Genomic DNA, 24,125 nt, shown 5'->3' on the forward strand with positions numbered 1-24,125 from the left:
AGCAATATAAATCCCCTACATGGGGAAAAATGAAGACAAGACATATATTTCTTTATGAATCCAAATGTACTTTATCGTAAAAATGCAGCAGTGACAACTGTCAGAGGCGATCCTACCTGTGTTTCTTGATGCCATTGGAGAGGGCAACTCTGCCACCACAGTCTTTTTCTTCGGACATTCTGTGTTTTCTGCTGCCCAAATGCTCTCCTTCCTCTTCAAAGGAGTGTGCTGTCACTGCTTCCAATCTACTCAGGGACCTTTCGGACTCGGAATCTGTGGCAGAGCAGGTTCATAGTTAATGAATTGAACTTGGGTGCAAGGCTTCGGTAACAATTGATCCCTCCCTTCACGCCTCAGGCTTTGAAACCTAAGCAGCCTACTTTGTCCCTCAACAATCCATCCGTTAACTACCTCCTCAGGGATTTCAAAGAATCTGCACCCAATATAAGGCTGAAGTGAATTTATCAAACCGAGGTACGCTTATATAAGCTTACAAGTAAACAGATCTTACATAGTAAAAGACATCTCCAAAGATTACTCAGTTCTTTATGAAATCATATTCGGTGGTTGCCCCCAAAATTTCCACCTCTTTCTTCCCTCACAAAGCATCTTAAGTATAACTTCCAAAACAATTTTAATTTTTAAAACTCATGTATAATGAAAAAGCTATAGTAGCTAGCTGTCCTTATGAGAAGTTTAAATTACATCCAATACTATAGACATAAAAGCAAAGTAATTTTAAAATACTTTAAAAAGGTCAGGTCAGTGGCTCACACCTGTAATCCCAGTACTATGGGAGGCTGGGGTGGGAAGACTGATTGAGGACAGGAGTTCAAGACCTCATCTCTACAAAAAGTTTCAAAACAAAAAAAAAAACAGCCAGGTATGGTGGTGTGCACCTGTAGTCCCAGCTACTGCGGAGGCTGAGGCAGGAAGATCGCTTGAGGACAGGAGTCGACAGACTGCAGTGAGCTATGATCACACCACTGCCCTCCAGCCTGGGCAGAGTGAGACCCTGTCTCTATACAAAAATAAATAAAATACTTTTTCCAGGATGATAATATTTAAATTCTCAAGGACAAAAGCCCGAAGCATCCCTATAGTAACTGTCAGGCAGGCATTCTTAGGATGGAAAAGTCACATTTCCAATTGGCTATATATTCAGAGTGGTGCCATCTGCCAGTTTGGGAAGAAGACAACGCATTTTTGTACATGACGGTAGAGTTTTCAGGCACTTTCACATTCTTCATCTCTTTTCAGCATCACAAGGATGCTTTAGTGGAGGCGAGGTAGGACAATGCGGTTATTAACAAGCATGCTAATGGTCTCTCATGGCTTATGAGTGGGCAAGACAGGATTTGAACCCAGGTTTTCTGACTCCTTGTTTAATGTTTTATGTATTTTGGCTCAAAACAGCAGTCACTCAGTCTCCATCAAACTTTAAATGGCGCCTGAGTTTTCTATTAAAATGGAAATTCACGATGACCTCCAACTTCCCATCTTCAGCAGAGGACAAGCCATTCTCTCATCCTCAGCTCTAGGAAAGGCTCTGATACACATTCCAGCAAACTTCCTATTTCAATAAATTTATCAACAATCTGCTAAATTTGTATTATAGCTAAACTGGTCAGGAAATAACAATGTTTTAGCACTTTCTTTCTCCACTACTGCATTGCATAATTTAGCAAAAATCACAGAACCTTACTGTTACCACATTAGGCTGACTCAGGAGAACGACGGTTGGACCAGCCCAAGTGCAGGTTAGATAATGCACCTTCAGCTCTCAACGCTGGACCCTATAAATGATCTAAGTTACTTGCAGAAAGGCTTTTAATGTTGGGAAAGTTTTGTTTTCTGTAAATATAACTTTAGTAAAATTTCTGAAAATATAGTTTTGTTCTGTCCTATACCTTATAACAAAGAAACAGATTTTTTTTTTTTTTTTTTTTTTTGAGATGGAGTCTCACTCTGTCGCCCAGGCTGGAGTGCAGTGGTGCAATCTCGGCTCACTGCAACCTCTGCCTCCCAAGTTCAAGCAATTCTCCTGCTTCAACCTCCTGAGTAGCTGGGACTACAGGTGTGCGCCACCATGCTCAGCTAATTTCTTGTATTTTTAGTAAAGATGGGGTTTCACCATGTTGGCCAGGCTGGTCTCAGACTCCTAACCTCAGGTGATCTGCCCACTTCAGCCTCCCAAAGTGGTGGGATTACAGGCATGAGCCACTGCGCCTGGCCAGAAATGGATATTTTAATAATACATTTAAAAAGACATTTATTTTTCCTTGTCAATTTTGGCAGAAGGAAACAAACTATCATTGAAAAAAAAATTAAAAACAACCTAAATAGTCAATAAGAGGGGGACAGTTGCCTGTCAGATGAAATAAGTTATTAACATTATGTTTACAAGAACAACTTAATGAAATAAAAGATTGTTTTTAACATACATAATGCTAAGACAAAAAAAAACAGGATAATGCTTTGCAACTCTAAAATACAAGCAAAGAAATAATTTCTCTGCATTGAAGAAAGGCCAATCTGGTTCAGGCAAGCAGATGTCTGAAAAAATGGGAGCAATACAATGACAGAAGCTTGTTTAGGGCGTGTGTGGAAAGAGATCAGTCAGTTTTCTGGAGTAGGCACAGGGTTGTCAGGAAAGGCTGCAAAGGAGAGATGGCACAATGGCAAATTTTGAAACAGTGGAATTGGTGCTCGGGTGGAGGTGAGAGAGGTGCTCCAGGAGGCGGCAGGAACAAGACCTGCATCAGGGGTGATAACAGCTGTCTTGGGGTGGTGGGGTCGGGGGTGGGTGTGGTTCCACTCCAACATTTTGAAGTTTGTTTCACTTGAGAAAAAAAACGTAAAAAGTCAAAATAATTTTGTCTGTACTGGTATTATTTAAGACAGTATTAGTTTATGATTTAGAAGTCATGAAAATCATAAAGCAATGAAGCAAAATACCTCAAGCATTTATGCACAGGATTGTGTGTTTGCAATTTAAGAGACATCAATCACAAGGCAGGGACTTGCCCATCTAAAAAGAATTTTTTTTAGCAAAAGCAGACATAAACACTAAACAAGAAACAGTAAGAGCTTCTATGAAGCAAAGACAGACTTCGCAGAACAAGATTTCAACTCAGTGACTACATAGACTTAAGATCTACGACCCACAAACTCATCAGTCACACTGAGAACCCCTGCATGGGACCACTGCGCTGACCCCTAGGGATGCTCCATCAGATGACAGTGCAGACCCTGTCCTCTGTGATTAGCAACCCCTGACTCACTCCCTCTGCGCCCCCTCTTTGTCCTCACTCTTCTCCCTGTCTCCCTGTGCCTCCACCTCTTTTTTCCCCTCCCCTCACCCCCCTCCTTACTCCTCCCCTATACCTTGCTCTCAAACCTCTTGCTATAATATAGTCAGGCTATCCCCACCCTTCCCCTAAAGGGCTCTGAGAAAGGTCACTAATTACTTCCACATTGCAAAGTCCAATGGTCATTTTTCAATTCTTATTTTGACTCATTCACCACATCTGATGCTGCTGAATTCATTCCTCCCTTCCTCGTATCTTGCAAGGCCTGTGAAGTGAAGGAAGCATAAGATCTGGTCCCTGCGTGTGGCCCAGCAGCGGGGAAGTGTTTTGTGAACAAACGAGTTCAGTAGATTTCTCTAGGTGATCATAGGAGTCTGAATGGGGGCAGCGGGCCACAAAGGAGGCATCAGTCAACTTTACAGAGTGGAGAACGTTGTATCAGGAAAGAACTGTGGCTGATGATTGAGCTGCATTCGCTGACAAGGAGTAAGAGTGGGGATGAGGACAGTTACAATACAGGAGCTGTCCCAAGCAATAAGAACACCATGGCCAACACAGCGAGGAATGCAGTGTGCAGTGAGATGGCAGTGGAAGGCACAGAACGGGCAGACATGAGACTGTGAGTCAGTCTTAAAGCTGACTACATAGGATAAATAAAAAGCAAACGCAGGCCGGGCACGGTGGCTCACATCTGTAATCCTAGCACTTGGGGAGGCTGAGGCGGGTGTATCACTTGAGGTCAGGAGTTCAAGACCAGACTGGCCAACATGAAGAAACCCTATCTCTACCAAAAATACAAAAATTAGCCAGGCGTAGTGGCACTCACCTGCAATCCCAGTTACTTGGAAGGCTGAGGCAGGAAGAACTGCTTGAACCCAGGAGGTGGAGGTTGCAGTGAGCTAAGAATGAACCACTGTACTCCAGCCTGGGTGAGACAGCGAGACTCTGTCTCAAAAAAAAAAAAAAAAAAAAAAAGGCAGGTAGTGGGAAGAAATATAAAATGAAGCTAGGGATGAGGTAGTCTCCTGATACATGTCATGAGGTTCTGTATACTCACTAGAGAGAAATCATAAACTCTGAGCTTTCTAGTTTCAAAGGCAAAGAAGTAAACATCAATTACATGATTTACAGTGCCTGTGAAATAAAAACTAGTTGCTTAAAAGCCAAAGCTCAGTGATTTCTAGTGCAATGAATAGAGAGATGTGGAATGTATACAGTGTGAAATAGTTTGGGCTTACTCTGTCAGTAACAGAGAACCATTCTTGAGAGATTATACCTTCAAAGCCTTGGTCACACCAGTCTATCACTAGCACAGCATTGTTTCACGTGGAGACTCACAGTTCTACAGATATTTAAGTTTAAACATGTTTAACTCAATACCAAAGAGGGCATAGCCACTGTGGAGGTTGCTGATGAAAGTCAAAGCCTATCCATAGAAGTTATTTTCAAGTCTCCCTGTAAAACAAATCAGTGTTACATCTTGGTATCTATGAAGTGATAATTCAATCTTTTTTTTTTTTTTTTTTGGCTTTTTTTTGAGACTAAGCCTCGCTCTGTCACCCAGGCTGGAGTGCGGTGACACAATCTCGGCTCACTGCAACCGTCTGCCTCCCCCACGCAAGCGATTCTCGTGCCCCAGCCTCCCAAGTACCTGGAACTATAAGCACGCGCCACCATGCCCGGCTAATGTTTGTATTTTTAGTAGTGACAGGTTTCACCATGTTGCCCAGGCTGGTCTTGAACTCCTGACGTCAGGTGATCCACCCACCTCGGCCTCCCAAAGTGCTGGGATTACAGGCATGGGCCACCATGCCCCACCGATAATTCAATCTTAAAATTCTGGGTTCTTTGATGTTCCCCCACATATAAATATCAAAATGTTAGTGGGCAATATATTAATGCCTTAGTAGAAAGCACGAAGTAATGGGAAGAGGTGCATCCTGCCTCCCATGTGCTGGTTGCAGTGCTCTCTTGCAGTAGGGTGAGGCCATGACACTCGGGCTTTCAGGACAAACAAGGGGAGGGAGGAGGGAGGAATGAGGAGTTGGTAATTAACAGGGATGGAGTTTCAGTTTGGGATGACAAAAAAGTTCTGGAGAGAGATGGTGGTGATGGTTGCACAGGAAAGTAAATGTTCTTAATCCCACTGCATTGTACACTCAAAAAGGGTCACGTTGGAAAGTTTATGTTATGTATATTTTACCACAATAAAAACAACAACAAACAAACAAAAACCAGGCAAACATACAAAAATCTGTCCCTAAAAGCCAATGAGCTAGCTATCATGTTGCATGCATGGACTATATTCTGGTCTGGTTAACTCTTACACCTCATTGCCAGGAAAACTGGTTGATTTTTCTAGAGCCATATTTTTTTTAATGCAGCAGAAGGAAGGTATTTTTACAATATACATAGCTAGATTTCAGACAATGGCAGCCTGTCGTTATTCTTTTTATTTCCCACTCCATTTTCCCCTTAACAAACATATACGTTTCTATAACAGGCAAAACCACTCAAAAATTTTAGGACACTTCTGACCCCTGAAAAACAGCATAAAAGATTTATGAAATAGCCCTACATTATTTACTGAACTTTTGATGAGCACTTAGGAAAATCTGTGCAGCCCTGAGTAATGACGGGAAATGGAATACTCTTGATAAGCACTTATTTGTGGGTGTGTTTACTCCCATCTAGTTCCAAAAGGATTCAGGTGACTCAGTCGATGATTATATTTTATAGGGAAACCATCAAGCCACGTGCAGTGGTGTGCACCTGTAGTCACAGCTGCTCGGCAGGCTGAGGTGGAGGATCACTTGAGCCCAGGAGTTTGAGACTGGGCAACAGTGCAAGACCCTGTCTCTCAAAAATGTTAAGAAGTGTCAGAATAACACTTTGAAAAACATATATTTTACAAGATAAAATGCTCTAGTTTACAGAAGCATTGAAGGTGGACAGAATCTTTACCTGATTAGTTCCTCAATTAAAACAGCAGTATTAATAGAATTAAAATGTAAAATCCCACAAAGTTTGCTTTAATGTGATAGGTCTACAATGGCCCAGATCTTTAAAGTTCTTTTTGTTTGTTTGTTTTGAAACAGACTCTTGCTCTGGCGCCCAGTCTGGAGTGCAGTGGCGTGATCTCAGTTCACTGTAACCTCCGCCTCCTGGATTCAAGCAATTCTCCTGCCTCAGCCTCCCTAGTAGCTGGGATTACAGGCGCCCACCACTACACCCAGCATTTTTGTATTTTAGTACAGACGGGGTTTCACCGTGTTGGCCAGGCTGGTCTTGAACTCCGGACCTCAAGTGATCCACCCATTTTGGCCTCTCAAAGTGCTAGGATTACAGGTATAAGCCACTGCACCTGCTCTCAGATCTTTAAAGTTCTGTCCATGTTAGAACTCAGAATTATTTGAAACACATTCAGATTGAACACAGTCTCCTTTCTCATCAAAATAGCATGGAAGCCAATCAATGGCTATCACCGGGTTATGGTGACTTTAACTTTACTCTAGAATTAAGAAGATTCTGACTGCTATGCTCCTTTTTTTAATTGAGTGAGAGAACTTTCCAAGAGTTGATTTGTTAATTTTTCCTACTATTAAAAGGCTGAAAGAAGAGGCCATAAAGTTCACAATATAAACATGCCAACAATTCTTGTAAGTTATCCTGATAAGCACTTTTTTATCCTGACCTTTGGAAACCAGCCTGAGAACAAATAGTACACAAAGCAGCAAGATGGGGAAGAACTGTGGATAACGTCCAAGTCACCCTTCCTCCTGTTACTGAAGGTAACAGAAAACAGCCAGGAAACACACACATGCTTAATTTAATACCTTTATTGTTTACGGTTTCCCACGTACCAGGCATGTTCTGAAAATGTCCAAAGCAACCCAAGGTACACCTTAAAATATCAGTGCCAAATTTTTATTTAGCCTTGAGGTACAATTGCATAAACTCAGAAATAGCACAGTAAATACGAAGAACACAAAGAAAGTAAACACAACCTAACACTTCTAAAGTGAATCATAAACTGAAAACCAGGATGAGTCCAGAGGGGGCTGCCAAGAGACTGCTACAATAATTTACTAAGGAAGTGACAAAAGCTTGAAACAGATTCTTGGCAGCAAGCAACAAGAGTCGGAGACATTCTAGACAGATCCTCTCTGAATGATGTCCAAGGTCAAAATTAGCCAAATGGTAGGGTATTGCTTGTGACAGAGTTTCTTAAAAGTACTGACTCATCCCCAAGCAACTAAATCTACTACTGTTTTCTACAACTTGTAACATCTGCACATGTAATTGAAGATGAGGAGTTATACAAAGCATAGTGTGTGGGCTACTGGAAATCTTACGTGGATCTATTTGGGGCTGCCAAATCCAGAGCTTCCCAGTTTGTCTTGTTTCTCAACATTATTTTTAGGAAGGTCACATTATGCATTAACTCTACAAAGAAAACAATTCTAGAACCCAAAGGCCAGTTGCAGAATAATCCATAGTTAGAAAACAAAGTATTTTCATGTGACTTCAATGTAATAAGTCAACATTTACTAAGTACCTACCACACATCAGGTAAAGTGCCAGTTGTTGAAGCAGTTTGGAAAGATGAATGAGATATGGCTGGTGCCCTCCAAGTGTTCAAGATTTAAAAGATGTACTCTTACATCTGCTAAGAAATGCTAAAACTGGTTTCAATTTCATGATATAACTATCTATTGGTTTTGCCCATCTACACTATTGGATTTTATGCATTATTCATGCACATTTCAACCAAAATAGCATTAAGGGGAAAGCTTAGCAAGAAAGCCTTTCTAGAGCAACTGATCTCAACATGTTTCTCAAAAGGAGAATGAACACACAGTAAGAAAAATAATGCGTTCTGAACCTACAATATTCAAAGAGCAGGAATTTTCCGTGAAACTGCTCTCAGACTAGTTACTAAAGAACCACCACCATGAAATTAGTTATTTAACCAGTAATAAGTGTTTCAAAAACAACTCCTTAGAAGATTATGAGAGATTCCTAAAGTCATGTACCTTTAGTTTTCTTTCCTTTAACTAATTTTCATCTGCTCCCTCCCTGGTAGCAAGTATCCTATCTCCAACTTTATTGTAAGCCCCTTGGGAACAAATGTCATTTTCTAATATCAATACTATCTCATCCCTCCTTCCTCCTTTGCTACCCATCCCTACTCTCCCCTACAGAATCCAAAGTGGTGAATACAGATGCATAAAATCATCATGCATTCCTGATTATCTTAGGCTTATTATTGAATACCAATATATTTTTAGGGAGGATAGAAACATCAATGACATTTCTTCAACAACCTGCATTCGACAAGCATTTAGAGAACTCTGATTCTGTGCTACGTACTTCAGGGATGTAAACAGATATGGTCCCTATTATCTTTTTCTTTCTTTCTTTGAGACAGAGTCTCACTCTGTTGCCCAGGATGGAGTGCAATGGTGCGATCTCGGCTCACTGCAACCTCTGCCTCCCAGGTTCAAGATATTCTCCTGCCTCAGCCTCCCATGTAGCTGGGATTATAAGCATGTGCCACCATGCCCGGATAAAGTCTTTAGTATTTTTAGTAGAGAAAGGGTTTCACAATGTTGGCCAGGCTGGTCTTGAACTCTTGGCCTCAAGTGATCCACTCGCCTTGGCCTCCCAAAGTGCTGGAATTACAGGTGTGAGCCTCTGCGGGGTCCTATTATCGTACAGACAAAACACAAGGAGGCTATAAAAGAGGTGTAAACTGAAGGAAACACAAAAGAAGAAACTAATTCTGCCTGGAGGAGTCAGGAAAGGCTACCCAGGAGAAGAGATATTTGAGAGCCTTGGTAGGCAAAGTAGCAAAAAGAAAAAGCAACACTGATAGGGTAGAAAGATATACGAAGAACCACTTTCTTCTTCTATAAAGCATTTCTATAAGCTTATTTGCAGAATACTTTATCCACAGTGGTTTCTCATGAAATCTTTTTGCTTCAATGCGTGTAAAGGTCTAGCCCTTTTCCCAGGAAGTGCTCCCTTACAGCTATATCCGAAATTTCACTTGACATAACCATTTCATTCCTTAAACACACCCACTCCCACACCCACACACACAATGAGGACAAAATGTGACGCTTCATTAAATTTATCTCCTTTTACATAAGTTTACACAATGGAATTTAATCAAATTGTGGGAAAAAAATCTGTGTGCTTTATGGAGTTTTATGAAACGTTTCGTCACTGAGCTTACTGGAAAAATAATTTTCTCAAGCGATCCCAGGGGGGATGCCAGGGGGCTGGAAAAATTCTTCTACACTGTTGGCTCTGCACCAAGGCTTGCTTCACCCACCGTATGAGTAGATTTCCATTGATCTTGCTTATCTGAAAAAGCTTAAAGGGATATGATAAAGGGAAACAGGAAACCACATGGACTTTAGATCTAATGAAGTTATCCCTTTATTTTAAAGTAACATGAGTTAACTTTTTAAAGGATTAAACATTTAGTGAAATTATTTTTTAAATCTTTTAAGAAAAGTAAGTTGAAAAATATTTTTTTTTTCATACCTTCTCAATATCAGGATAGGCTTGATTTCATCTATCGTCATGATTTAGGGGTTAAAATTAAGCTTCAAATGAAGTGGAGGTTTGTATACTTTTCATTGCTCTTTTCTAACTGTGCATCCAACTGCCTGACATCACTACTGCATCTGAGGCCTGGAGGAGGCACTGGTGCAGTAAGTGGGGGGAACAAGGGGACAAGATGAGTGTGAAGAGGCAGTAGGGTCTGGATCATGTCGAGAGCCTTGGAGGTCCATGACGGCATCTGAGTTTCATTTTAAGTGCAATGAGAAACCACTGAAAAATTCTAGGTGAGGGAATGCGATGATGTGATCGTCAACAAAGGATCACTATGGATGGTGTGTACAGGATGAACTTCAGCAGGCCAAGGCTGGAAGCACCAAGATCAGTTAAGAGACCAAGGCTGGAAGCACCAAGATCAGTTAAGAGGCTAGAGGAAAGTAGGTGCAGTGCGGGTCACCATAATGAGAACTAATATCTGCCAGCCCCTTAGTGTGCCTGGCATTGTTTTAAGTACACTACAAATAAGTATTAGTTAATTCTTTGCAATGATCCTACGACCCATTTGCAGATGAAGAAATGAGGCATAGGAAAGTGAAGTAACTTTCCCAAGAGTAGGGGAATTGGTAGAGCTTTGACTAAGCAAGAGCCTTCAGCTTAAGTACCTATACTTTTAACTGCTACCCTCCATTAGTAAAACATAGATGAATTCAAGGTATGATTTGAAGGCAGAATGGCCAGGCCTTGATTCTATGTCTCACAGGAATGTCACGAATCACTCCTAGTTTCTGGCTTTAGGAGATGAAAGAGGTGCCATTTACAAAAATGAGGCCAACTCCAGGAGAAATAGGATCTGGAAGAGCAAGCATTCGTTTTTTATACATAAAGCCGACAGCTGAATATGTAAGTCTCTAGCAAGAGATCAAGGCTGGAGATATAAATTTGGGGACTGTGGCAGTCAGGACAAGGGCTTCCCCAAGACGTCCATGTCCTAATCTCTGGAACCTGTGAATATGTTACCTTTCTTTAATAAAAGGGACTTTGCAGATATGATTAAGTTACATATATTGAGATGGGGAGATTATACTGGATCATCTGAGTAGGTCCAATGTAATGCCATAGGTCTTTATAAAAGGGAAGGAGCAAGGCCAGAGTCACAGGCAGTCAGAGAGAGACTTCCAGATGGAGGATGGGGCCTTGAGCCAGGGAATGCAGGCAGGTCCCTAGAAGCTAGAAAAGGCAAGGCAACAGTCTCTTCTAGAGCCTTTAGAAGAAACACAGCCCTGCGGACACCTTGATGTTGGAACTTCTGACCACCAACTGTAACAGGATATATCTGCACTGTCTACTAAGCCACTAAGTTTGTGGTGATCTATTGTAGTAGCAATAGCAGACTAGTACAGGAATTTCAAGTTAGTATTTAGTTATACAATATTGCAAGTATAGGTGAAGGAAGCAATAACTAAACAAAAGTCTCCTTGAGAAGTCACAAGGAGACGAGTACCAGAACAAATGAGGAAGAGATGGCCTTAATGAGGGGGACCATTTGTTCTCTTGTAATAGAGTGAAGGAGGAAATGGGGATGGAGGCTGGTGTGTAGAGACTACAGCGGAAAGATAAAGTCATCCCATATGATGGCTTTGATGATTTCAGTGAATTGGGTGGCTAGGTCAAACAGCAAGTCAGCACTTGACAGGGCATCTGACTCTTCATTTTAATGCAGTTTCTACACTGTGCCAAATTATTCCAAGATTTTTAGTAGGAAATAGGAGTAGCCACAGAAGGGCTACTGTGTTCATGCAAGTGTAACAAAACTCATGTGTGCTATTCAAGGCAAGGAGGAGAAAATGCTTGGCACCTGACCCCTGTTCCATTTCCTATAGCCATGGTAGGATGTGCTGATGAGCCCAGGCATTTGGACTGAGCCTCAGGATCCTTCTCAACACAGCAATCCACAAAGCAGCAGATACTGCAAAACAATCTGAACTGGCACTTGAGATGAAATGTATTTGCCAATCCTGATCTAGGGACTATGGTTCTTTTTCTCTCTTCCTCCCGGAGGAGATGACTATTAAAATATTACTGAGAAACAGAAAGATAGTGGCTGCTAGATGTCTATCAAGAAGAGAAGGATTAAGGAAACTGTGACATAATTATATCATGGACTTTCATGCAACCTTGAAAAAGAGTGAGCTAGAGCTTGTAACACTGACAGTAAAGATTTCTAAGACAAGTTGTCAGGAAAAAGCAAGTCCAGGGCAATTACACTGCTCCTTCCATTCATGACTTAAAAAAAAAAAATCTATATACATACACAAGCCCATATATATGTGATGCTCAAAAAAGGTCTGTAAGAGAGTATATCCGGCTGTTAATCAGAACCTCTGAGGAGGAGGAGTGCATGATTAACTGGGATAACAGGTGAAGAGAATTTCACTGGGTTCTCACGTACTTTTATATTGAATTATTTAGAACAAATATGGGGTTCTTAAATAAAATTTTTTAAAGTTTTTTTTTGTTTGAGACAGGGTCTCATTCTGTCGGCCCCAGGCTGGAGTACAATGGCACGATTACAGCTCACTGCAACCTCTACTTGCTGGGCTTAAGCAATCCTCCCACCTCAGCCTTCTGAGTAGCTGGGATTACAGGCATGCACCACCACGCCTGGCTAATTTTTGTATTTTTAGTAGAGATGGGGTTTCACCATGTTGCCCAGGCTGGTCTCGAACTTCTGGGCTCAAGACATCCTCCTGCCTTGGCCTCCCAAAGTGCTAGGATTACAGGTGCTCAGCCACCATGCCTGGCCATAAAGTTTTATTTTTAAAAAAGAATATATAAGATGAGCAACTGAAGTATCTGGGCTCTTTTATATTCCAAGCTCTATGCATTTAGACCTAGCATCCCTCTTGCAATTTTCCTTTTTGGATGCTCCCCATAGAAGAAGCACCACTGGACCTGGCACAGGGTGGATGTGTAATAAATGTCAGCAGTCTTAAGTGTCACTCATTCTCCCTCCGATCTCCCTCAGAAAGGCTAAATACTTCCCTTGCCTTGTCACTCATTCCATTGATCTCAAATCCTACCTTCTCTTCCCAACACGAGTCACTCTGTTCACAAATCCTGTATTTAATTGACAATCCATCATCGTTATAATCTTATTTGTCCAATTGTTCCCAAATCTGGCTATGAAAATTACTTCTTCCCTTTCTTTTACTTCTATCAAACCTCTATTAATAATGTTCCTATTTGTCTTAATCAATTAATCACTTCCCCATCAATCTACATTCTACCAACATCATTTTCCACGTCCTGTATTATCATACCATTTTCTTTAACTTCCTTAACCTAATCTTCAGTTCTCATCTCTCCTACCTCTCACCATGCTTCCTCTCTTTCCTGTCCTGTTATGAATTTGATCCTTCACTTCCAATACACCAAGATTTCTTGCATCTGTGATCAAGTGCTGTGAAACTCAGTAACTGTATTTGCTCACCTATTATATATGCATTTCATTTTCTCCCATACAACAATTAATTTTTCTCAGTCCCACTGATCTCCAACCACCCCCTTCCATGTTCCTTTCCCTTCTCCCACCCACACCTGCCTCAGAAAATGTGAAAGTAAATTCCAAAAAGGTCAAAACTACTTAGCAGTACCTCCTCTCATCCTCGAATCTCCACGTGCATTCCCCATTTTTTAGCACTGAGTATCACCAGGCACTGTTCTAACCACTATCTAAACAGAGAAACTCATTTAGTCATCACACGACCTATTGAAATGGACACTATAATTATCCCATTTTAAATATGCGGAAACTATGAACAGAGAGGTAATGGAACATGCCCCAGGTCACACAGCTGGCTAGTGACAGAAGCTCTGGAGTCCATGCTCCTTGCAGAAATGCTATGCCGCCCTTTAGCGTGTGTTTCTGAGGCAAAGTTAAACACCTCCTCTTCTCTGCTCCAGACACAGGGTGGTCTCACCTCTACTGTGCACTTAGCATACTGTGCTATCACCAAGCACTTGTGCTTGGTTACCTGTATTCTTTATATAAAGACCTCTTTGAAGACAGAAACTGTCTCTCCTTACAATATGTGCTAATGACTGGCACTAGGAAATGGTCATCCAGTAAAGGACAAATCAAATGTGGGCAGTTTTAACAGCACTCTAACCCTAGCCTAGAATACATCTTCAGTATAGGCAGACTGTGATGAATTTCATTCCACACTTTCAGACACCAGCCTTAATAACATGACACACAAAAAATCTGGGGAGCTATACTGATACATCACTATCTGTTTATTCCAGGAAACTCTAGGTGACAGCTGCTCCAAGGTGGTGGACTCAAGGGGACATTGCTCATTTAGGTGATGGACTCTAAATCACCAACAATGCAGAGGGAAGGATCCCAGAGTTACCTGACAGCGCATCATAGAACTCGTCCTCACTAAGGATGCTGGCGGGTGGAGAGCCTTTCACCAGAGACTGCTCTAATTCATGATGTTCAGTGGCCAGCGTCTCCAGTGCTTCTGACAAGATTTTGTTTTTTTCTTGCTCTTGTTCCAATTTAAAATTCCTCACCTAGAAGAAAACAGATACATAGAAAAGACTTCAGAGTGACAGGAGACACAGACTTACTCAGAGGATGTGAAAATTAATTGCTTTTGATCCAGTTCAATTGCAACATCAGAAATGAAAACAGTCGTGTCATATGCACATGGATGAATGAGCAAAATTATTAAACTAATTTTGTTCTTCCCATGGGGCCTTTTCTGGCAATGAAATAGCTAATGAAAATAGATTAAGAACTAGCAAACAAATTCAGCTCAAATGATCAGGATCCTGGTATAAGAACATCAGTCAATTCAGAAATCATACAATTTTTTTTAAACATAAAGAATATTTCTCTCTCAACATTAAGTACGCAGTTAAAAAAAACAGTTTCAGCAAGTCTTGGAACAAAAATTTTAAAAAAATTCTAAATATTAAAAAGCAAACTACATCAAAGCATAAAATATAATCCCTCAGTTTACTCCCAAAATAATTGGTAATAGTTGGTATATCAAATGAAGGGAAACAGGTTGCCTCGTAATGACTATAAACATTCTATTTTTCATTTTTCTCTTTTTTTTTATTTTGAGACGGAGCCTCATTTTGTCGCCTAAGCTGGAGTGCAGTGGTGCGATCTCGACTCTGCAACCTCCGCCTCTTGGGTTCAAGCTATTCTCGTGCCTCTGCCTCCTGAGTAGCTGGGATTACAGGTGTGCACCACCACACCTGGCTAATTTTTGTATTTTTAGTAGAGACGTGGTTTCACCATGTTGGTGGCCAGGCCGGTCTTGAACTCAGCCCCTCAAGTGATCTGCCCGCCTCAGCCTCCCAAATTGCTGGGAGCCTGTAAAGGCATGAGCCACCTGCCTGGCCTATTTTTCATTTTCCAATTCCATATTTTGGTTTCAACTCCACATTTTACCTTTAACTTAGTATACTAAAAAAGTCAAAAGATTATCAAAAAAGGCAAAGCCTGGTTTGATTTTTTTACTGTTTGAAGTTATAATCTATTCCTCCTATCTAATGCAGGAGTATCTGAACCTTTGTGGTTGACCAAAACCCTCTAGAATTCAAGTCACCTAATTCTTATAAAATAGCATGTACTGGATTTGACAGGGACAGTTTTGCCTATTTTCATATCAGTAGTCTGGAAATCACTACTATTCCTTAATCTTGCTGGATTTCTGGAGCCAATGTGCACTATAGACAGACAGGAGGCAGAAAAGCAGGGATCCACTGGTAGGTAGCAGCAGCGTCTTCTCAGAAGTCTCTTGTTCGTTAGTTTCCTCTCCTATAAAATAAGAGGTTTCTGCTATCACCTAATAATCTAATCAGAAGTCTTCAACATAGTGGTCTTCAAACTACTTTTTTTTCTACTTTAGCAGCAGAACCTATTTCTCAACTGTAATCCCAACATATAAAATAGATGTTTTCGAAAGCAGTTGTGCACTGGGTGACGCTGAATGAAGCAGAAGCCCCACTCCTTTCACTTTCCCCTCCCCTCCCAGAGGTCCCCTCTAGGGCCCAAACCCAGGTAGTATCCCACCAGTTTGAAAAACACATGGTAGTGGTACCAAAACAGATACACAGACCAATGGAACACAACAGAGGCCTCAGAAATAACATCACACATCTACCACCATCTGATATTTGACAAACCTGACAAAAACAAGCAATGGGGAAAAGATTCCCTATTTAATAAATAGTGTTGGGAAAACTGGCTAGCCACATGCAGAAAACTGAAACTGGACCCCTTCCTTACACCTTATACAAAAATTGACTCAAGATGGATTAAAGACTTAAATGTAAGACATAAAACCATAAAAACTCTAGAAGAAAACCTAGGCAATACCATTCAGGACATAGGCATGGGCAAAGACTTCATGATTAAAACACCAAAAGCAATGGCAACAAAAGTCAAAATTGACAAACGGGATCTAATTAAACTAAAGAGCTTCTGCACAGCAAAAGAAACATCATCAGAGTGAACAGGCAACCTACAGAACGGGAGAAAATTTTTGCAATCTATCCATCTGACAAAGGGCTAATATCCAGAATCTACAAGGAACTTAAACAAATTTACAAGAAAAAAAACAAACAACCCCATCAAAAGGTGGGCAAAGGATATGAAGAGACACTTCTCAAAAGAAGGCATTTATGCTGCCAACAAACATGAAAAAAAGCTCATCATCACTGGTCATTACAGAAATGCAAATCAAAACCACAATGAGATACCATCTTACGCCAGTTAGAATGGCGATTATTAAAGAGTCAGAAAACAACAGATGCTGGAGAGGATGTGGAGAAATAGGAACGCTTTTACTCTGTTGTTGGGAGTGTAAACTAGTTCAACCATTGTGGAAGACAGTGTGGCGATTCCTCAAGGATCTGGAACCAGAAATACCATCTGACCCAGCAATCCCATTACTGGGTATATACCTAAAGGAGTATAAATCATCCCCCTATAAAGATACATGCACACATATGTTTATTGCAGCACTATTCACAATAGCAAAGACGTGGAACCAACCCAAATGCCCATCAATGATAGACTGGATTAAGAAAATGTGGCACATATACACCATGGAATACTATGCAGCCATAAAAAAGAATGAGTTCATGTCCTTTGCAGAGACATGGATGAAGCTGGAAATCATCATTCTCAGCAAACTAACACAGGAATAGAAAACCAAACACTGCATGTTCTCACTCTTACGTGGGAGTTGAACAATCAGAACATATGGACACAGGGAGGGGAACATCACACCCTGGGGCCTGTTGGGGGGTGGGGGGCAAGGAGAGGGATAGCATTAGGAGAAATACCTAATGCAGATGACAGGTTGATGGGTGCAGCAAACCACCATGGCACATGTATACCTATGTAACAAACCTGCATGTTCTGCATATATATATATCCCAGAACTTTAAGTATAATTTAAAAAAAAAAAGATTCAGTTGGAAAAAAAAAAAAAGAAAGAAAAGAAAAGCACTAGATGGAGTGACATCCAAAACCTCCTCTAGGTCAAACTTTCCATCTCGAGGTTTTGGGAACTGTGGCCCCTCTCACAAATCCTGCATTACTCACTGCCAAATCTAACCCTTTTACCTCTTGACACTCCCTCTCCCATGCTCCTCCCCACAGCCCTCAAGGATGAAGGCTCTTCTCTGTTCTGGGGCCCTGAGTTCCTGCCAGTTGCACATCAGGTACAACACTCTAAGGTCCTAGACATAGCTTAAAATACAGTTTTACTGAAATGTTAAGTTCATAGCAGAAACAAGGTTAAACCCAAGTTCCAGTCCTCAGGAACTTTAGTGTTTATCAATACAGCAGGCAGATTATTATTATTACAGCTGTGATAATGAAATAAAAATCGCAATAAATGGCAAGCAATCAAGATCAGAAGAGACATGAAAAACTGAAAAACAAATTACTCATGTAATTACAATTTTTAGAAAATCTGAAAAATGCTTGCGAATATTCCTATAATCTAAATTGTATCTCCAGAAGAGGAAATAAGCATACTAAGGCTAGAGTCAACTTAAAAAACAAAAATAAAAAGCTGTCCTACCTCCATCAGATGGGTTAAACAATTCATTTCTCTATTACATGAACAAGGACTACATGAGGCAGGCAGATCACTTGAAGTCAGGAGTTTGAGACCAGCCTGGCCAACACAGTGAAACCCTGTCTCTACTGAAAATACAAAATAAGCCGGGTGCAGTGGCAGGAGACTGTAATCTCAACTACAGAAGGCTGAGGCAGAAGAATCGCTTGAACCCGGAGGTGGAGGTTGCAGTGAGCTGAGATCACGCCATTGCACTCCAGCCTAAGCAACAGGCGAGATTCTGTCTCAAAAACATAAAAAATAAAAAATAAACAAGGACTACAAAATAAAGCAATGTCCAAAACGATCCTTTCTTTGAAAAGATCTCTCAGCACTGTTATACTTGTAGATTCTAAAATCAACACTGCAAGAAAATCCAAATTCTTCATCTCTGCCTACCCCATCTCTTTCCCCTTTTTAGCTTTTCCAATACCAAAATGTAAATGTGCTGTTGACACCATATCTTTAAATATACGAATTAACTAAAGTATCCTATTTAACGAGTACATACATTTTAATACCTAAATTCATCTAGATTTCAGCAAAGTAGCAAGATAAATGATAGAGGCCCATAAATATCCAGTCCCCTCAAAAAAATCTTATTCAAAATGCAATCTACCCGTTACCCACCTAAAATAAGCATCACTTAGCTGCTACCGCATTCACATCTGTTCTCACTTGTTCTTGAGAGACAGTAAAAGGGGTTGGAAACAGGAGAGGAAGAGACTGAGGCTCTAACCACATTCTATTTCTTACTTTGTTTTCATCTTTCAATTGATCTGAGTGTACTTTTATTAGTTTCAAGCCTAACAGGATTTTCTGCACTGAAGATACCTTATTACAAAATAGCCACACCATGGCAATTTCTCCTGTCATGTAAGTGATGTATATGAGAGAGTAACTACACATCACAGAAAATGCACTGGGAATGGGTTTTCTTGTTACTTTAGAGAAACATCTGAAAGCATGCTTAAGTGCCATTAGTACTTTTTGGTCAGAAGGATCACTGAAACGATGTAATTCCAGATCCTCTACAGTCTCCACATTTCAGAACACCTAGGGGAAATCCTGCACTAAAAAATTGGTGTAGAACTGCTAAAAAAGATATGCAAAGTGCAACTTCATAAAATATTCACCTTACTTTTGAACTGTTTCCAAATTCTTAGTTGCAAGCTTAGAAACAATGTTGTAACAGAAACAGTGCCTTCTGTGCAATCTCTTAATGTCTTTGTAATTCCAGGCACAAGGCTTCACTTCTATTATGTATCAATACGTGAATATTGATTACTAGATTTTTTAAATTCTCAAACAATAATCATTATCCTAGTTATTACTAAAAGAATAAATAACTTCCTTCACAGAACTAGTGAGTCCCAACAGATATGTTTATAATTATTAGACTATAATTGTATATGTGTTTAAACATTAGAACTTTTCTAGAATAAGGCTGAAATTTTACCTTTCAAATTCGCATATGGAATATACACCCTCAGTCCAATGACTTTCCCATGACAAAAATCAACATACATTCAAGTTAACAAAAATGTTGCACTTTTTATTAAGAAAAGCTTAAGGACTAAACCACCATATGCTTAACAGTAAACGTACACATTGATCTGTGTCTGTAGCCCCTTAAAATACAAATGTAAGCCTTTCCAGTAATCTGTCTCCTCAAACCACTTCAATATGGCAGTCTCTCATTTCGCTCCCTTTCAGGCCAGAAGGCAAAATCCATAGTGACTATTTCCAAAGTGAATGGGTGCCAGCAAGAGAATGCAGAGTTTTGAAAACAGTCATGTGCTAGCCAGCTATGACACATTCACCTACACTCTCATTCTAGAAAGTGCCCCGTTACTTACCTGTGTTTCACAGGGGTTACATAAGGCAGAGTAATTCAATCTGGCAAAGACACAGCACTAAGTGGGGAATAAGTGATTAGTATTCACAGAACACTGTATGCAATCAGCCAGTTGTAAGATAGGTACAATTCTGGCCTTGATGGTCAGTCTTCCAATTGGCCACACTCTGATCAGTTCAACAGGATAAGCCTTACTCTTTCCTCTTTGCTAGTGCATGGATGGCTACAATTAACAAAATGTATTAGTTTGAGACTGAAATATTAGAATTTTTTTTTTTTTCTGAGACACGGTCTCGCTCTGTCAACCACGCTGGAGTGCAGGCTCCATCTTGGCTCGCTGCAGCCTCAAGCAATCCTCTTGGCTCAAGCGATCCTCCTGCCTTGGTCTCCTGAGTAGCTAGAACTAAAGGTATGCACCACCATGCCTAGCTAATTTTTTTTCGGTAGAGACAGGTCTCCCTACGTTGCCCAGGCTAGACTCAAACTCCTAGCCTCAAATGATCCTCCCGCCTCTGCCTCCCAAAGTGCTGAGACTAGGTGTGAGCCACTGCACCTGGCTGATGCTTATTGCTGTGGCTAGAGGACCAACAGTGTTCTCACTTCAAAACTTTTTTCAAGGTATGTGCTTTTAGGTGACTCCCTGCTATTGACACACAGCTGATAAAAAGTATGGGTCTGATGATTTACAGCTAGTAAGAGCTCTTCTGCACACAAGTCTGACTATTATATTGTTAAGACAGAGGAGGATGGAGCTCCCATGTGGATGCAAATGATCAATGTTACTTCTGAAACCATGGCCAGGCTGAATTACTCTCTCACCTCCAGGGTCCAGGGAAGTGAAGCTTTGACCTCGTGTCTCAGGTGGGATCATGCATGGACATATATCTTCATGATGGTATAGTACACTCTTGCTTTGTTTTATAGGTTTCCAAAACACCTTTGCTCACATTAAATTTCAGGGTTTTCGTTGACTCTCTAACGTCTTCCTTCCATCCCATCTCATCACTGCCTTTTAAAATGCAATTGATTCCCCTATGCTCCTGAAACATTTTTCAGTTCTTCCTAGCACTAAACAATGACATTCATTAAAGAACAAAAATTTAGGGGCCAGGCACAGTGGCTCACCTCTGTAATCCCAATACTTTGGGAGGCCAAGGCAGGTGGATCACTCGGGGTCAGGAGTTCAAGACCAGCATTACCAACATGGCAAAACCCTGTCTCTACTAAAAAAATACAAAAATTAGCCAGGCGTGGTGGCAAGCGCCTGTAATCTCAGCTACTTGGGAGACTGAGGAGGGAGAATTGCTTGAACCTGGGAGGCAGAGGTTGCAGTGCGCCAAGATCGCACCACTTCACTCTAGCCTGGGCGACAAGAGCAAAACTCCGTCTTGAAAAAAAAAAAGAATAAATATTTAAGAATAAAGACTAAATTAAGAACTAAGAATAAAGCCACTAAGGGACAAAGGCAGATTTACCTGGTGGGAGGAAACTGAGATGAGTAAGGGATGTGCACAGGGCTTGCAAACCACAGCTGAAACTGGTTTTGACTCTGAGTGAAATGGGAAGCCAGTGGAGGAGGGGCAGAAGTAACATTTTTGATTTACTTTTTACTATGATCCCCATGGTTATAATGCCGAAAAGGAGATGGAGGAGCCAAGAGTAGAATAAAAGAAGATCCCAGCTGGGCGCAGTGGCTCATACCTGTAATCCCAGCACTTTAGGAGGCAGAGGTGGGCGGATCACCGGAGGCCAGGAGTTCGAGACCAGCCTGACCAACATGGTGAAACTCTGTCTCTAATAAAAATACAAAAATTAGCCAAGCGTGGTGGTGCACGCCTGTAATCCCAGCTAGTCGGGAGGCTGAGACAGGAGAATCACTCGAACCAGGGAGGTGGAGGTTGCAGTGAGCCAAGATCACACCACGGCACTCCTGGGCATCAGAGTGAGACTCTGTCTCCAAAAAAAAAAAAAAAAAAAGGAAGAAGATCCCTTAAGAGGTACTTCAATAACTAGAATAAGAGATGGGTAAGAGATAGCAAGAGAAGTGATGAGAAGTGGTCAGATTCTGGATATATTTTGAAGGCCCAAATGATTTGCTGACAGACTATGTGATATAAGAAAAAAGGGAAATCAAGAATGACTCCATGTTTTGGCTTGGGCAACTTACAAGGACTGTGTCTCAAAAAATAAATAAAATTAAGTTTTTAAAATTAAATTTTAAAAATAGAAATAAATAAAATTAAAAGACCAGATAGCATCATTAAGGGAGAAAGTGAGACAGAAATGTGAAGAAAGCCATGGACTGAACCCTAGTAGAAATGCTGAGAAAGATTGAGCAAAGGAAACAAAAAGAGAGACAGATAAACCAGTTGTGTGTGGTGTCCTGGAAGCCTCAAAGAGGTATTTCAAGAAGGAAAAAGTGATTAACTGTCAAACACTGATGAGAGATCAACTGCTTCAAGAACTAAGACAAGACCACTGTACTGACGATGTGAAGGTCAAGAGTGAATTTGACAAGGGGAGCTTCAGTGAAGTGTTGCAAGGACGCTGGAGGCGATGCCCTTATGGGTCAAGACAAATAAGAGAGAGCGAGTACAACCTGTTCTTAAGAAGGTTTCTGTTGGACAAGAGGTGTTTGTTTGTTTGTTTGAGACAGGATCTTACTCTGTCACCCAGGCTGGAATGCAGTGTGATCTCAGCTCACTGCAACCTCTGCCTCCTGGGCTCAGGTGATCCTCCCACCTCAGCCTCCCAAGGAGCTGGAACTACAGGAGCACATCACCATGCTTGGCTAATTTTTTTGTATTTTTTTTTTAATAGGGACAGGGTTTTGCCATGTTGCCCAGGCTGGTCTTGAACTCCCGGACTCAAACAATCCACCCACCTTGGCCTCCCAAAGTGCTGGGATTACAGGCAGAGCCACACCACGCCTAGCCTACAAGAGGACGCTGGTTACAGAGGTTATTTTAAACACTAAAAAAAGAATAAAATTCTTTAAAAAAAAATAATTTTTGCTCAAAAAAGGAGGAGAAAGGTAGGGCAGTTGCTGGAAGGGGTTGTGGGGTCAATGAAGTTTTCATTATGGAAGACAACTCGGATTGCTTTTACATGGATAGGAAAGGTTCAACTGAAATGGGATTATGTTTGCAGAAGTGAGAGGGGAGAATTGCTGGAATAATGTTCTTGACTTTGTCAAAAACAGAGGAGATCTAATCTACTAGTATACAGTTGGCCTTTGCTAAAGGCTCAGACAGCCCATCCTTAGTTGCAGGAGAAATGCAATGAGTATGTGCACAGATTCAGATAGGTGAGTATGTGTAACCAAGTTTTCTTCTAATTGCTTCTGCTAATCTCAGAGCATATAAGGAATACAGAGAATAAGAAACAGACGAAGATGTCCTCAACCTAATTGATTCCAACAGGTGATGAAGTAAGAAGCCTCTAGTCTCTTGACATTATACATAAGTTCATCCTGAAATTAGAAATGAAATGAGTCTCAAGGCCCTACAAAGCCTCATGAACACAAAACTTGATCAACCCAGCACATTTTCCCATTGGTTATAGCCAACTGTGATTGGCCTGTGGCACCACTAAAAATGCCCCTTTCTTACAGGCATTGCCATCTTCTTCAACCTGGTTCAAGCAAAGAAAAGGAAATGCCACTCAGAATGACCTCTGCATATCTCTTCACTCAAGCTCCTCCATGGGAAAGAAGATAAGAACTTTTCTGGTTTTTGACGTACTGACCATGCTAAAACTAGAATGGCCTCAATGAAGCTTGTTCAACATCACTTTCTGCTAACAATCTGTTAGATCAATTACTTCCAAACTGTATCTTCAGATATTTAAATCAGGGTAGAATTTGGAGATAACCCCAAATCTAGGACAGAGCCCCTAAATACTTGGGGGAACAGAAGAAAGACTTGGTAAATAAATGGGGCATTTTATAAGCAAGGTGATAATGATACTTGGAAGAATCAATATAAACCCAGAATATTTGACACTTATTTTTGTCAGAATGATTTAAAAATAACTTCTCATAAAATCAATGGAAGACTAGCACTATACACAAATGACAATTTAACAAATACATTTTAGTTTTGACATGTCTTTTACAAAGCAGGTAAGATGAACGCATCTTCTGAAACAAAAGCAGTGTTCACTCCCACGGTATGCTACCAATAGTGGATTCAATACACATTTACTCCAATACTTTGTTAATGGCTCTGG

At 40.8% G+C, this 24,125-nt stretch overlaps 2 protein-coding genes across 2 annotated transcripts in view; both read right to left on the reverse strand.

Moving 5' to 3' along the window:
• The window catches only part of OSBPL1A (oxysterol binding protein-like 1A), a 110,505-nt gene that overhangs the window by 63,803 nt on the left and 22,577 nt on the right, over window positions 1-24,125 (reverse strand). Inside the window, 2 exon segments of the mRNA NM_001133772.1 lie at window positions 117-273; window positions 14,300-14,462. Of these exon segments, the coding sequence (NP_001127244.1) occupies window positions 117-178 (62 nt within the window). The 5' untranslated portion in view covers window positions 179-273; window positions 14,300-14,462.
• The window catches only part of DKFZP469O0726 (protein), a 224,864-nt gene that overhangs the window by 55,408 nt on the left and 145,331 nt on the right, over window positions 1-24,125 (reverse strand). Inside the window, 2 exon segments of the mRNA NM_001135369.1 lie at window positions 117-273; window positions 14,300-14,462. The gene's annotated coding sequence lies outside the window, so the exon portion shown is untranslated.

This window comes from Pongo abelii, chromosome 17 (genome assembly GCF_028885655.2).
Source record: "Pongo abelii isolate AG06213 chromosome 17, NHGRI_mPonAbe1-v2.0_pri, whole genome shotgun sequence".
NCBI classification, from domain to species: domain Eukaryota; kingdom Metazoa; phylum Chordata; class Mammalia; order Primates; family Hominidae; genus Pongo; species Pongo abelii.